Source organism: Meleagris gallopavo, chromosome 10 (assembly GCF_000146605.3).
Source record: "Meleagris gallopavo isolate NT-WF06-2002-E0010 breed Aviagen turkey brand Nicholas breeding stock chromosome 10, Turkey_5.1, whole genome shotgun sequence".
Lineage (NCBI taxonomy): Eukaryota > Metazoa > Chordata > Aves > Galliformes > Phasianidae > Meleagris > Meleagris gallopavo.
The window spans coordinates 15,452,317-15,466,018 of record NC_015020.2 but is presented as its reverse complement, the minus strand read 5'-3'; the positions used below and the strand labels follow the sequence as shown (position 1 = coordinate 15,466,018).

General features: G+C 37.8%; 1 protein-coding gene across 3 annotated transcripts in view; it reads right to left on the bottom strand.

The window, feature by feature from the left end:
- COL24A1 (collagen type XXIV alpha 1 chain) overlaps window positions 1-13,702 on the bottom strand; it is a 120,750-nt gene that overhangs the window by 24,663 nt on the left and 82,385 nt on the right. For all 3 annotated transcript variants that reach the window (XM_019618662.2, XM_031554856.1, XM_031554857.1), the window contains exons 33-42: window positions 11,441-11,494; window positions 10,422-10,475; window positions 10,153-10,206; window positions 8,816-8,869; window positions 8,036-8,143; window positions 5,043-5,096; window positions 4,384-4,491; window positions 3,461-3,514; window positions 2,609-2,662; window positions 1,299-1,355 (exon numbers count right to left, since the gene is read on the bottom strand). In XM_019618662.2, the coding sequence (XP_019474207.2) occupies window positions 1,299-1,355; window positions 2,609-2,662; window positions 3,461-3,514; window positions 4,384-4,491; window positions 5,043-5,096; window positions 8,036-8,143; window positions 8,816-8,869; window positions 10,153-10,206; window positions 10,422-10,475; window positions 11,441-11,494 (651 nt within the window). The remainder of the gene's footprint in view (window positions 1-1,298; window positions 1,356-2,608; window positions 2,663-3,460; window positions 3,515-4,383; window positions 4,492-5,042; window positions 5,097-8,035; window positions 8,144-8,815; window positions 8,870-10,152; window positions 10,207-10,421; window positions 10,476-11,440; window positions 11,495-13,702) is intronic.

Below are 13,702 nucleotides of genomic sequence, written 5' to 3'. Positions count from 1 at the left end.
AAAGAAAACTCTTGCGTGATTTCCATAAGACAGCACATGGTAAATGAGGTTGCCTTTCACAATGGCTTGCTACACTCAGAATTTGCTTCAATTCTGAAGTTCATCCTAATAAGAAGGCAATCTCAATCTCTCAGGCCACTTCTCAGAAACGATAGCTGAGCAGGAGTATTATTGGCATTACTAATGGCATTATTTCTTGAATGACAGTTCTTACTGTTACATTCTGATACCTTAGTATCCCTGCTTTAGGGAAAGCCTCTTGCTCTAACCCCACAAAAGAAATAGGATTTTCCCCCCAAATTTAACTCTCATTGCAACAAATTTACCAAATTTCATTCAAAGGGAAAAATAATGGAATAAGGAATCATGCCTGCAGAAAGCAAGACTGGTCAAGGCTTTGACAACTAGCATTCTTCAGATGAAATAAGGTCAGCCTTTTTTGCGTCTGAAGTAAAAGCACATAAAAAAAACTTGGTGAGGCATAGATAACTGAAGTGTATCAATCGGAAATGAAGAAATTGGCCAGGTCCATCAGTATGTACTGTAATGCAACTGCTTCTATGCCCTCCCAAGTTTCGGCATGTTCATGGCATGTTTCCTCACGGGAATCTGCAAAGTGAAAAGACCTTGCTTGCAATGTTTGAGCAGTCAGCTCAGCTACAAGAGAATCAACTAAAGTCTCCTCTTAAGCATTTCCAAAATTAAAACAAAAACCTGGCCCAGGCTGTCTTTAGTCACACCTGGGTCTTATAGTTCCTGCTTTTTGGGAAGTGAGGAACAAATATAAAGGTTAATCTGAAAAGATGTAGGCTGTAAGTATTGCTTCTAGCACAAAGCCTTAATAAGACTTTGAGATTGCATTTAATTTTTGGACGTTCTCCTAGTTACTGCAAAGAGATGTCTCACATACAAACTTAGTAAACATAAGGTTACAAAATGCAGCTATTTCTCTGAATCTGTTAAAATAGCTTTGTAGCAATAATGTAAGTCAGAACTAGTTCTGACTAGTAAGGCAATTCAGTATAAATATACAGGGGATAAAAATAATGATTCAAAATGCACTGATCTGAACACAAACAGAAGGCAGTCACATAATTAAACACAGGGCACAATCTCAAGCAGGAAAGAGTACATGGCGGCATTTTTCAGAGTGAGTTTATCGATGGAAAAACCATCACTCTACAATTTTGCACAAAGAGGGTACTGATTCCTTGGAAAGTGATAAGAAGTTTCAGAAAGCTCTCACTGTCTCTTGTTTTGAGGCACTAATATAATTTTTTTGAGAAACAAAGACCTACTGGTTCACCTATGGGCCCAGGTGGTCCAAGTACTGTACTGTCTTCTCCTGGGTAACCCTAAAATAAAGGTAAACATTAAATACTTATACTTCAGTTCAACATTTTCTGTAATCCATACATGTTCAAATGTAGTAATACATCAGAAAGCATACTGTATAGATGCTACTAGTGAGTATGATGCTTTTGGTTATAAACAGTAAAAGTGATAACACTATTACAACATCATCATCTTTTTAAGAAGCAAATATAGGACTAAAAACCTAAGTATTTGCTCTTTTCTTAAAAGCATCTGTTAAAGGAGTATTTGAACACTGTCCATGTTCTTAGGAATGGAGGAACAGAATATTTGAACAAAAGTAAAAAAAGAAAATTTCTTCTAATGTCTTAAGAAATGTACTTAACATAGACAAATAAGTGTCCAGAAAACTCCAACAATCAGCCTGAACAGGCTTATACTATTTTTTATTTTAAATATGAAGCGATCATCATCTAAAGCAATAGGAAAACCAGGTATGTATTCCAACACATTTAATACAAAGAGACACATACTTTCAGTGTCAGAAAGTGCACTGAACTGGATTTTCAGAAGCATCAAAAGCATCAAAGCAAGCTAAACTAGCTCTCAATAATTTTGTTTTTCGATACTGTTTCTGAAAATCTTCTCAGAAGCCAATTATAAAATCCTCAGTAACTGTCTATTAGCAGTATTCATTGCAAAACTGGCGCTAACATAAGGACACATTTCTCTGCCTGGTGCAACTGTAAACTAATCTTTATGAAGGGAATCCCTGTACCTCCCTGGGACCACAGGGGCTTCACTTGGCATTCAAACTTGTTTTCAGGGTTTGGGGCTTAAAAGAACAGTGAATTCAACACTAAAAAACCAAACTGGGGCAATTTCCTGCTCCTAATATCTTATATTAAGCATCATAATTGGACCTTCAGCAAAATCCATGGGAGTACTCACAGGCTTAAGGTTAAGTGAATGCTTCTTGAATGCTTCTCAGTTCCCACACTGATTATTCCTATCAGCAGTACTTACTGAGAGCAGTGGTGCTATCTGATAGGATAGAATGTGTTTTTTAAACAATGGATACTTTGTTTTTTGAAACCTGAAACACTTCAACAACAAAGCAGAACTCTGCCTCCGAATGATCTGTTTCTCCGCTTTGAAATTCTTTGCATATTCTCTCACAGTACTGAATAAATGGTGGCTTTTGCTGCATGCTGTGGAAAGCAGTGAGTATGCAGTAATATTTACTCTTTTTGTGGTTATCTAAACCATAAGAAAGAATAATCCGTCTTCATACCTTTTCTCCTTTGGGTCCTGGGGGCCCTGAAGGCCCTGCAGGTCCTTGGTGACCCTAAAGAATGAAAGAAAACAAAAATTAGTTCCAATGCAAATAATTAAAGAAATAATTAATTCCAAACCTTTGTTTAGCTACTTGTTGCCATTATTTTTGGCTGCTTGCTAATAACGTTGCATAGTGATGTGGGACAAAATTAATGGGCACTGGCAGAAAATTTATTGTGTGCAGGAAAATCTGTGCACACAGTGGGAAAACAAGGGCTGATGTCTAACAAGGGCTTGATACATGTCAAGGGAGCTGGGCTTGATCTTCAGGGCTAGAGCCAAAGATGGAACTTTCTGTTTGGAGTAGACACAGCAGTCTGGTCTGTAAGAGGAAGATACATTCCATATATGAAGATCATCAGAGAACAGCAATTTTTATTCAGTGAATGCCACAACATCTTTATATCCCTCAGTTAACCTCATTCAATCAGTGGTTCTGTTAGTGAAAGGGAAACTGCCTGACCAGATGGTAAACAGAGGTAGTGACTTGCTTAATTCTCTTTATAATGAATAGCCATAGTAATTTCATAGGAACTTTATTAACAAATAGAGTGGGAAGCACTGGAAAAACAAAGGAAGGTTTCAAATCTGATACAAAAAATGACTGCTAGTGAACAAAAAAAACCCCAACATTGCTTAATGCTTACACTTTTAAGTAGGAAATCAGGTGTGATATACAAATATATGTATCTGACACAGAAAACATCTGCATATTTTACTGAAAGACTCCACATGATAACTGAAACTATTCAGAGCACCAGAGTTGCACAGAGGTGTGAATGCACATGAATTCAGTCAAAAAACTCACCCCATAACCTGGAATTCCTAGCTCTCCTCCTGGTCCCATTCCTCCAGGATGTCCCTGATAAATGAAATAATCAATGATAGAAAAATGAGCTTCCTTTTAGAATATTGCAGCAATGTAAACTTTATAAATTCATCTTCAGACACTGATATTTGAGAACCACGGGTCACTTCCTTGTTACTTTTAACTTCATTTGTTCATAATTAAGATCAAAAGAATCTGAGACTTTCAGAACTGTGGAAGAGCTTCATGTGTTCAAGAGACACAGTGCTGCATTCCATGGCCACAGGACTGGACCCTAGAGCTGTGATTTAGATACATATTGGATGCATTTGGTTTTGCATTTGCCATCACACAATGTGAAGTATGCATGGAGAGCTTGTGATGAGTTCATAATATTAGTGGAAATACCCTTAAATCAGTTAACTGTAGATTAGACACTCCATTCAATAGGGCTATAGCAGTCTTCATCCAAAATGCTGTGTTTTGGCCATAATTAAGGCTTTATTTATGTAATAGCAAAGCCCATGATTTCTGTTCTTAGTGTCAGAAGGGTTTAAGAAACAGTAACATAAGTGAAGTTGCATCTTGACTGTGGAGTATGTGTACTCTGTGGCACGCCCTGCCATCCTGCTCTCTAATTGCCAGATCAAAAACCAATGAGAGCAGGAGATGACTTTCTGCTGGTCCATGAGTTTCAGTCTGGACAGGTGCATAGGTCTCATTCTAACGCAAGAAGGCCAGGGCACACATTGGTAGCCAGGGGTTGGGAAGGACTTCTAGGTAGCATAAACACCACCTATACCTCCAGCTACAGCTTTTGCTATTTATACATGGTTCATCTGTGACTTCCCTTCATTAGTGGAGAGACAGGACTGCTAAACCACAAATGCATGAGCTCTTAAACAAGCATATTTTGTACATACCAAGGGGCCTTGAGTTCCTCTTGCACCTTTGGGACCAGTTTTTCCAAGTTGACCAGAATCACCAGCAGGACCAATTTCTCCAGGAGAGCCAAGCTGCCCTTTTTCCCCCTGTTGATGTTATTTTATTAAAAATAATTAGAGATCGATACTACATTTCAAATGCAATTTATACTTAATCAAAGTGCATAACAGCACTGTTTAAGACGAATATTATATTTACATGTTGTTTACTGTAGTTCTTATAAAGTCTGAATCCAGAACTCTGTAGGAAAAAAAAATCTACTAAAACCTGTCTTTTTTGCTTAGCCAGAGCTGAACTTTTCTTATAGCATCAGAAGCTGTTCTGAGTTGCACATCCTGATTCAAATTTAATATTCCTAAGGTTCCAAATGCTATCAATCACAAAATAATGATTACAATTTCAATAAAAAATTACAATTGAAAAAAAAAATTACTTGAGAAGTGAAAGAAAGCAGGCATGGACTTAGGTTGAATATTTTACCATCAGGCTGCAGTAACAAATTATCAACATAAAACCTACTGATGTCTGAGTGTTGACTGGCATTCATCTGTGTCAAGGAACTAAGTGGAATTATTTTGTAGTGTAAATTCAGGTTTCAGACAAAAGGAATGGAATCTGGGAAGATGAAAAGTAGTACCTTTTTCCCCAAACGGCCCCTCTGACCTGGGTTTCCTGGTCTTCCTTCAGGACCCTGTAGATTTATGAGGGAGGCAAAAATAAATGATTGAGAAAGGCCCTGCAAACATGTTTAAACTGTGCTCCAAACTGAATAACTAAGCAGGCTTTTGTTATACAGAGAGGTGGGAGGAAAAATCTCATTAACTGTTGCTATGAGGAAGTTAGCGTGGCTGTTTCAAGTTACAGCAGAAATAAATGGGCAAACATAAGGGATCACTTATCAAATCAGTGAAAATGAACTGGACAATTAAAAAAAAAAAGACAAACACTAAAACACAATAAGTCTTGCCCAGACAGAAAGTATTATTTCAGGAATAAAGTTGCTTCTGGATTTAGAGAAATGCAATGCACAGTTACTACTTAAGAAAACTCTGGGGTTGTCAAGTGTCAAGAGCAGGGCCCTGACAAAATCTGCTGCAGAGGAGAGACCTAGCTCAGTGCATGGTGAGGCCCTTCCACTGCCAGCCCCATGGTGGTTGTGTAAGTAGGTGTGCTGTGTGTAGATGAGGGATGCCACGGAACTACAAACTCACTGCCCTCTGGGTCACTTCAAAAAACGATCCTCAGAAAGGACTCAAAGTGTCCAGAGAAAATTGGTCTCAAATTATTCAATAGCTCTATGAAGGCAAGGAGGTAATTTAGCTTTAGTTTTGGGAAAGGTGAGATACACGTACAACATTTTTAAAGATATTGTGGTGATGAGCCAGGGTAAGTAGAGTTCAAACAGAATAGTGAAGCTCATTTGTTGCTTCATTAGCTTCTGGTTAAGGAAAATGTAATGTTACTCTCACCCCCAGTAAAACTTCCAAAAAGGAAATTGATTTCCTTGTTTAGACCAGGATGTTGTGATCTGTCCACATGTCTAGAATGAGGTCAAGCCAAAACTGTGATACAAACACCTCAGATGCTGGGGAGGATGATTGGGCAGAGGGGCAGCTCTGCATCTACATTTGGAATGCATGGAACAGAAATGTGAAAAATACACTGCTAACCACACCGTCTCAAACTCTGAATCTCCAGACCTGCCCGTCTCACTGAGCAGTGTTGTTAATGTTGTTTACTCCATGCAAGTATAATTACATTTAGTGCAGATATGTCAGGGCTGAGATATTTTATAATAATTTTAATGTACAAAACATTCTTGCTTCTGCTGAATAGTCAATCCAAAAAAAGAAAAAAGTCAAAGTGATATTATTGTGCCAGAAACATCAATTTTTCTGCACCCTAAGCTGTGACAATTGAAAAGTGCATTTTCTTCCTTAACTAGAACAGTTGTTTGATGTGAGGAGCCTAGGACTAAAGAAAGCAAATTCTAGTTCTGAGGCTGAGGATAGAGAGAACAGTGCTCACAGCTGGTGACAGCTGGCTCTCCAAACTGCTGTTTACTCATAATCCATCATCAAATAAGAGCTACAGTGAAGACAGCCAGGGGATTGTGAATGAATTTTGGGTGAGGGAATCTGATGTCTGACTTGAGACTACATACTTGCTTTAGAAGCTGTGCTCTAAAAGATTAGTTTACATTAAGTAGTTGCATAAAACTTCAGAAAAATAGATTAGATGAATAGATTGTAGTTGCTAGGCATGATGCCAGAACAAACAGCAAACTGATCTAACAATGTTAACTGTGGATCCCCAGGTTCATTTGCTATTTGACTTATGTGTGCATGTTGCCATTTCTTTCCATCTGTCATCTCTAACAATTGGTGATCCTGTGAAATGTCTATTTAATTCTTTTCACAGGAGCACCAAAATCTAGTTAGTTAGGAATACGTGTTTTTTAAGAACAAAAAGAATTTCATTATCCCATTCTTCCTCCTTTTTTTTTTTTTTTCCTTTTCTTTAGTTTATTGTATAAACCTCATTGCAGGCTCATTAACAAGGTAAGAAGAGAAGGCTCACCAAAGCACAGAAGCATCAACTGAAGAAGGGCTGCCTGGCATGATAGTCCCTCTCTTCTGGAAGTCAGCGTCAGTATGAGTTGGGCAGCATTCATAATAATGTTTTTACATCACCTTGACAGCAGCATAGAAAGACCACTGCTAGGAAAGGCAGACCATCCTCCCATGGCAACATCACAGATCAGCAGTAGGTGTTGTTTAGATTATGTGATACCTACTATGATGTAATACTTGTTTTAAGTAACTTTTGAACTGCTTCTTGAATCTTAACAAAGAAGGCCCTATAATCCACACCAATACTTTAAGAAATCCTGTGCTTGTTGATGTCTGTGCTGCAGTAATGTTGTAAATAAAGACACCTCGATGTTAAATACATTACTTCTAGATAAGTTAGCTTTAGTCGCTGATGTTGTTGTTAAGGTGTATAAACCTAAGCATATATTTGGTGAGAATATTAGCATAGAATATTCAATTGGAGCCAGCACCTTTGTGCTCAAAGTTTTGGAACTGCATTATTTACAGTGCTCAAAATGGCAATTCTTTGCCCTAAAGAACTTCTAATCTAAACTAACAACTAAACAGCCCTGGGACAGTAAACAAACCCATTAGTAGGGAAAGATACAAAGCAATGACAGAACTATTTGTGATTGTATATGCATCCAGGCAGATTTTTTTGGGCATTTTTTTAAATTTAGAGAATGATTTAATTCTGTGAAATTACCTACGGTCTCCAAATTAAGGTGAGGATAGAACCTAACAACAGAAGATTGTCTGAAGAGACCTCAAGTGAGAAAATCCAGGCTGTGTGTTGTATGTGTTGAGGTAACAAGTGTGAGGAATTAGTGTCTGCTGAGAAGTCCCAGATTTAAAATGGGGAAAACATTTGTCTCTCCAAAATCCCAAGCTACATAGAAAGGGTAGACAAGCTAGTTTAAAGATGGTAATCTCTCAGTGAAAAGGAAAACAAGACAAAAATAAGTAAGCAAAATTTGAAAAAAATTACTAAAAAGCAAATGAAAAAAAAAGCCCACTTAATATCGAAAACACTTACAGGAATACCCATTATGCCAGGTTCACCAGAGGGTCCAGCATTTCCTGGTGTTCCCATCTCTCCTTTTTCACCAGCTTCTCCATGAGGTCCCTGTTCTCCAGGCTCTCCCTAAAGCAACACAAAAAATCTTTCATCAAGTTACAGCTCCAAAACTTGTTCTTGAGAAAAGAGAATTCTAAATCTTTGAGTTCAACCAAAGAAAACAAACAAAAATGAAAAAAAGAAAACCACCACCACAACAACAAAAAAAACAGCCACAAAAAACTACAGAAAACAAAAACAAAAACAAAACAAACAAAAAAAGCAAACAAAAAAAACCCCCTACAATACTAGAACTAATGGGAGTCTTTCCAGTCAAGGCTCCAAGCTAAGGTAAAGCCTTTTCTACAGCTAATTCACAAACTCATTCAACAGCCAGGTTTTGCCTCATCCATCTCCTACTACTGCGAGGGTGTAACACCCCCTGTCCTTGCACCTGTCGTAGTCCCCTGATCTGATGCAGAGAGTGAAGCATTGGGCTTCCTCTGTCTGGCACGACATTCACAAGTGAAATAAGTCACACTGAGTTCTTTACTTTGAGTTCCTCTGCCTAGCCATTCAGTTTTGCAGAGCAGGTCTATGCCATTTAGGCTTATAATACACAGGGCTTTCCATGGTAAAATCACAAGCACTCAAATGAGCTCTGCTGAGTTTGTGTAATAGAGAGTGGGGGGGAAAAAAAGGATATCTGGGCCTTTAAATTAATGACTGCTTTACATCTGCTAAAAAAAATGAACCTACCTTTGGGCCATCTCTTCCCTGTATACCATCTTCTCCTGGAAGTCCTGGCTCACCCTTACAAAAAGGAACAGTTAAAAAGAAAATTATTGCCACTGACTGAACTTCTCCAGACTTCTTTCTGCCTCGGTTTTACAAACATTTATTATCTTTTTGGACTTTCTGGGTCATGGACAACTCTTATGGTGCTGTGATAGTTTATTTTGCCTTCATTTTTCACTTATTTACTGTAACATAACTCCTGTGAACCCGGAGCACCAAAAACCATAAAAAACAATCTGCATTAGAAAAACGAGACAAGGCTATGCTGGTATAACAATATTCATTTGGCCACTGGCACTGAGACTACTCAGTTTTGGAGCACAGAACACGTAATTACAGTAACTTCAAAAATACACCTATTCTGTCCTAGATTTCTATGCTTCTGTGGATAATTATTATGTTGGTATGTTCAGTGACTCAGTCTAGGGCCATGGAAAATCTCGTTTACCATCAGTAATCACACCATGACATTTTAGAAGGTTTGCCTTTCTCGGGACCTGATCTTGAAAGACAGTGGCACATCACAACTTTTGATGCAGATAGTAGAAAAGCAAATGTGACCTGCCCTCTACTAATAACGTGGTATTTCAGTCATAGAAGTATGGTAGGTATGGAACTTCCATGTGATCTAGTATGAGAAATTACTCTTCAACAACAACAGATGTAATTGTAGAAATGCAACTTGCTGGAGATTTTGGCCAGGAGGAAAAGATGACAGCAAGGAGCTAATGGGATATTAGAGCAGCTCAGTGGGAAGGCTTAAGTTTAAAACGATACAATTTATGCTCTTTTACAAGTGACCTGGATAAAAATCTGTCTCTAGCACTTGAAAAGACTTTCTCATCCTTCAAAAGTAGGCAACTATCTGGGTCACATGAAAAAGGTAAGAAAGACATACAGAAGGAATAAGCAGAGGTATACAAGTGTTTGCTGAAATTGAGTGCTGATTGAACTCATTCAGCACAGCACAAGAAGCAAATCACCTGCGTGAGACTGTAATACATAGAGGTACTCTGCTCTGTTTGGGCAACAAAGTTCCATTATTTTGCCTAACTGCTACAGAGAATTACTGTCATCTTAACAGCTGGGCTGGACATCTTTGGATCTAGCTTCCTGCTGAAACCCGTCATTTCTCAGTGGCACCTAGAAATATTTTAGCATCATAATCCATGCCACAGCATTGCAAATGTTCTTTTAAATGATATATTGAAGTACTTATTCTTTTCATAAATAAAAATTTTCTGACATGTTTGTAATGTATTTTCCTTTTTGGAGGCACATTCATGCTGATAGCTCACCCTTAAGCCTTGGTCACCAGCTTCTCCAGCCTTCCCAGCAGGCCCAGTGTCTCCCTGAAGTGTCACAAGAGAATCAAGTCAATGGATGGCAAGGGACAACATTTCTAACAGTGATGAAGTTTACAGACAATGCAGTCATTATGACAATATTTCTTAATGGCTCACAACCTGTATCACTCTCTGCTTGGCTAATGAGTCAAATTGCTCAGATTTGCTCATATGGAAACTGAAAAAATTAAATTGTCCAAGAGGATATCTTCAGCATTTACCTTTGTGCCTGGTTCTCCCTGCAGTCCAGGTTCTCCTTCAGGGCCAGGAGGTCCCTGCATGGTACAGGAGCTACTGTTACACATGGTCATTAGTAATTTTGCAACTACCAAATAATACAGCCAAAATACGAGCATAAATATGAAATGAGACAGTTGGAAAACTGCATGTCTGAAAAATTTAAATAAGAAAACACAGTTGTTTGGTCTTCCTAGAGACTGACAGAAGGAAAGTACGAGGGAGTTTAGAACTGTACCATAGATGAATAGATTGGAAAGACACAGCAGCACCACTAAACTTGCAACTTTCATCATAAAGTACTAGCAAGCTGAGTAATAATCTACCTTTTGCAAATCTTACTGACAACTCTGTCTCTGTTTTGGCTTGGATCCAAGTAGATACAGTCTTTGGAAAACAAATATAGAGGTTTTCAGATTACTTCTTCTAGAATTTACATTTAACCTTTTTTTTTTTTTTTAATTTTTTCAACAGGCAGTCAGAAGATTGGGTTCTGGGTGATTGGGTAAGTGCACTTGTCTGAATAAGCCAAATCCTTCATGTCTCAAGTGATCTCACCCTTCAGCTACTTTATTGCAAATAAGCTAATACGTTCTGTCGTATTTCTTTCAAAGAGTTATTAAAAACAAAGCAAAAAATAGAAGCAAAAATTAGCAAGAAGATTAGCTGCAGCTGCTTTTCTTCATCTGCTATTTGCAAAGACTTATGATTAGTATCATTCCAGTTGCAAACTCCCAGTCTTAGGTAAGCTGTCTAACTGCAAGGAGGACGTTTCTCTTTTCTCTTGCATGCTGATTGCTACAGATGTCATGACCGCATGCCTGACAACCGCTCACAACAGAAAGAGGTACTTATGTTGGAAAACTCATCAGTAAGAGAGGCTCTCAGCAGCTCGTGGTATTTAAATCAACTACAGCTAATAAAATAATTTGTGAACATATTGTCCAGACATATTCTGTTGCTTGAGTGTTTCTAGTTAGAATACAGATAATTAAAAGCTCACCTCAAAGCCCATATCTCCAATTGCGCCAGCATCCCCTGGTTGTCCTCTTGGACCCTGGCATTAAATAGAATTTTGGATGCATTATTCAATTAACATTAAATTATATTTTAGAGCCTTGACTTTGACCCTTCGAAACAATCAGCTGGTGTAAAGAAATGTATTTCACTGTTTCCTCCTGCATCCTCAGTGTATGTAAGTACCATGACTGCATACAGTACTGAAGACCCTATTGTCAGTCTTGACATGCTAGAATAACAGATTTCCTAGAATAACACAGATGTCTTTTCTTATAGACTAAAAGTAAACTATTATCTGAACTAATCTCTCCTCCTGATTAACTGAGACTTTGTTTAATTAAGGATTGTTAGACTGTCTGGTTTGGTTTGTGGAAAAGCCTACAGTCTGGTACAGAATTAACTGGAAGCAACTACTGCGGATTTAGCAAAGTTTAGACAGAACAGTCACTGAGGTGTAATGAAGTAAATGCTGGGGCCTTTTTGATAACATCAGTAACTATGCTATAAGCACTTTCTTACAAGGCATGCTTATAAGTAACAAAATGATTGCAATTACACATCCATGGATTGCTTCCTAAGGCAACATTCTCAATCTCTATGCACCTAAGATTGCTTACTGCTGCTCACTGAATGGGATTTGTGTTCTCGGGGAGCATAGCTTGCATGTAAGAGCTTACAGCTGATTCCATAGCCATTATGAGTGTATGTCAAGACAAATCAACCACCTAGATCTACCCAGTCTGAACTCTGAGAGAGTTCATTTCCATTTATCCCTTTTGGACTCATTATGTTTATAGAGATGCTATATGTTCAAAACATTTCCTTTATTTATTACTTAACCTAAAGAAGAGATGCTGCTACCCATATTTGTGGTAGAAGCCTTTTAAGAAAATATTTACTTCTTTTACTTATTTTTAAGAAAATATTTACTTCTTTTACTTATTTTTAAGAAAATATTTCTTCTTTTACTTCCTCCTTGGACTATGCATGTGGTTTTGCTTCTCCTGATGGCTTGGCAGTGATAACACAAAGGTGTTCTTGCCTTATTGCACCAATGTAAACTGCATATGAATATGACGACTTCAGCAGATGCATAAATTTTAACTTAACTTTAGCTTTACTTAAGTGTAAAAAACAATGGAAACTGCAGTTAATTTCCTGTTAAGAATACATTTCGACTATACCGAGTCCATTGGTTTTGGTTTACAGTGACTCCATGGCAATCCATGATGCAAGTGTCCCAAAGATTAAGTTTGTCTCAGGAGTCAAGCTTTAATATCCCCATAGAGCTAAGCCTGCTGGATTGGTAACACATCTTTCCCTTGCGACTTTCAGGGAAATTCAGAAGGCAAACACAGCAAAGTACGGATGCCTTTTAACCATTAACAACAGATAGCCTGCAAACAAGAATTTTACTAAATTGTCTGAGAAGTAGGTAAAGTTGCTGTGTAATTCAGATGAAGCCTGCTACTACAAATACTTCTAACTACCTAAGTTTCTCTGCTCCTCCGTTAATAATTTGCATTTTTTTCTGCTCAGTGACAGGGCAAGAGAAACCGTGTGAGCAGCTCTCTCTTATGTAGTGACCAGCTGTTGGCAAAATCAAGCTGCTCACAAACGCAGTGAAACAGAAGAGCCATGCATTTCATTTTGTAGTATCTTCTGTCATTTTCATAGTTTCTTTCTAACTCCACTGACCATTTTCCAAACACATTTTTCTTCTCTAGCACGTGAGATAAAAATTCCACTCACAAGATTAACTTTTTTTCATTCTGACACTGCATGTATAGATTCTATATTGATGAGCACTACAGAAATGTAGGTTGCTCAATAGTAGAACTCTTAGATTTAATAAGGCTAAAAGTCATTCTATACATATGAAAATTCAGATTTGAAGGGAATAGCAGGAATTTTACATAAAAGCCTTACATTACAAGGCTCTCAGATACTACTACACTCCTACAAGATGACAACTGAAATAAGTTGGCAGTTATATTCAAAAGACAATTTCCGAAAATAAAACCTGTTGGCTGCTTTTTAGCCCTCCCAGCCCTGCAAGTGCAATGGCTTTCTGTAAGCATCTGTCAGCCTATGGATTAATATCCATAATAATATTTAATAATAATATAAAGGATATTATTTCTTACAATTTCTAACAACAGTTCGCTTTCAAGATTTAAATTACCTGTATGTCCTTTACTATACAAAACAACATTACAGAAGAAACAAAACCAGTTTTTGACTT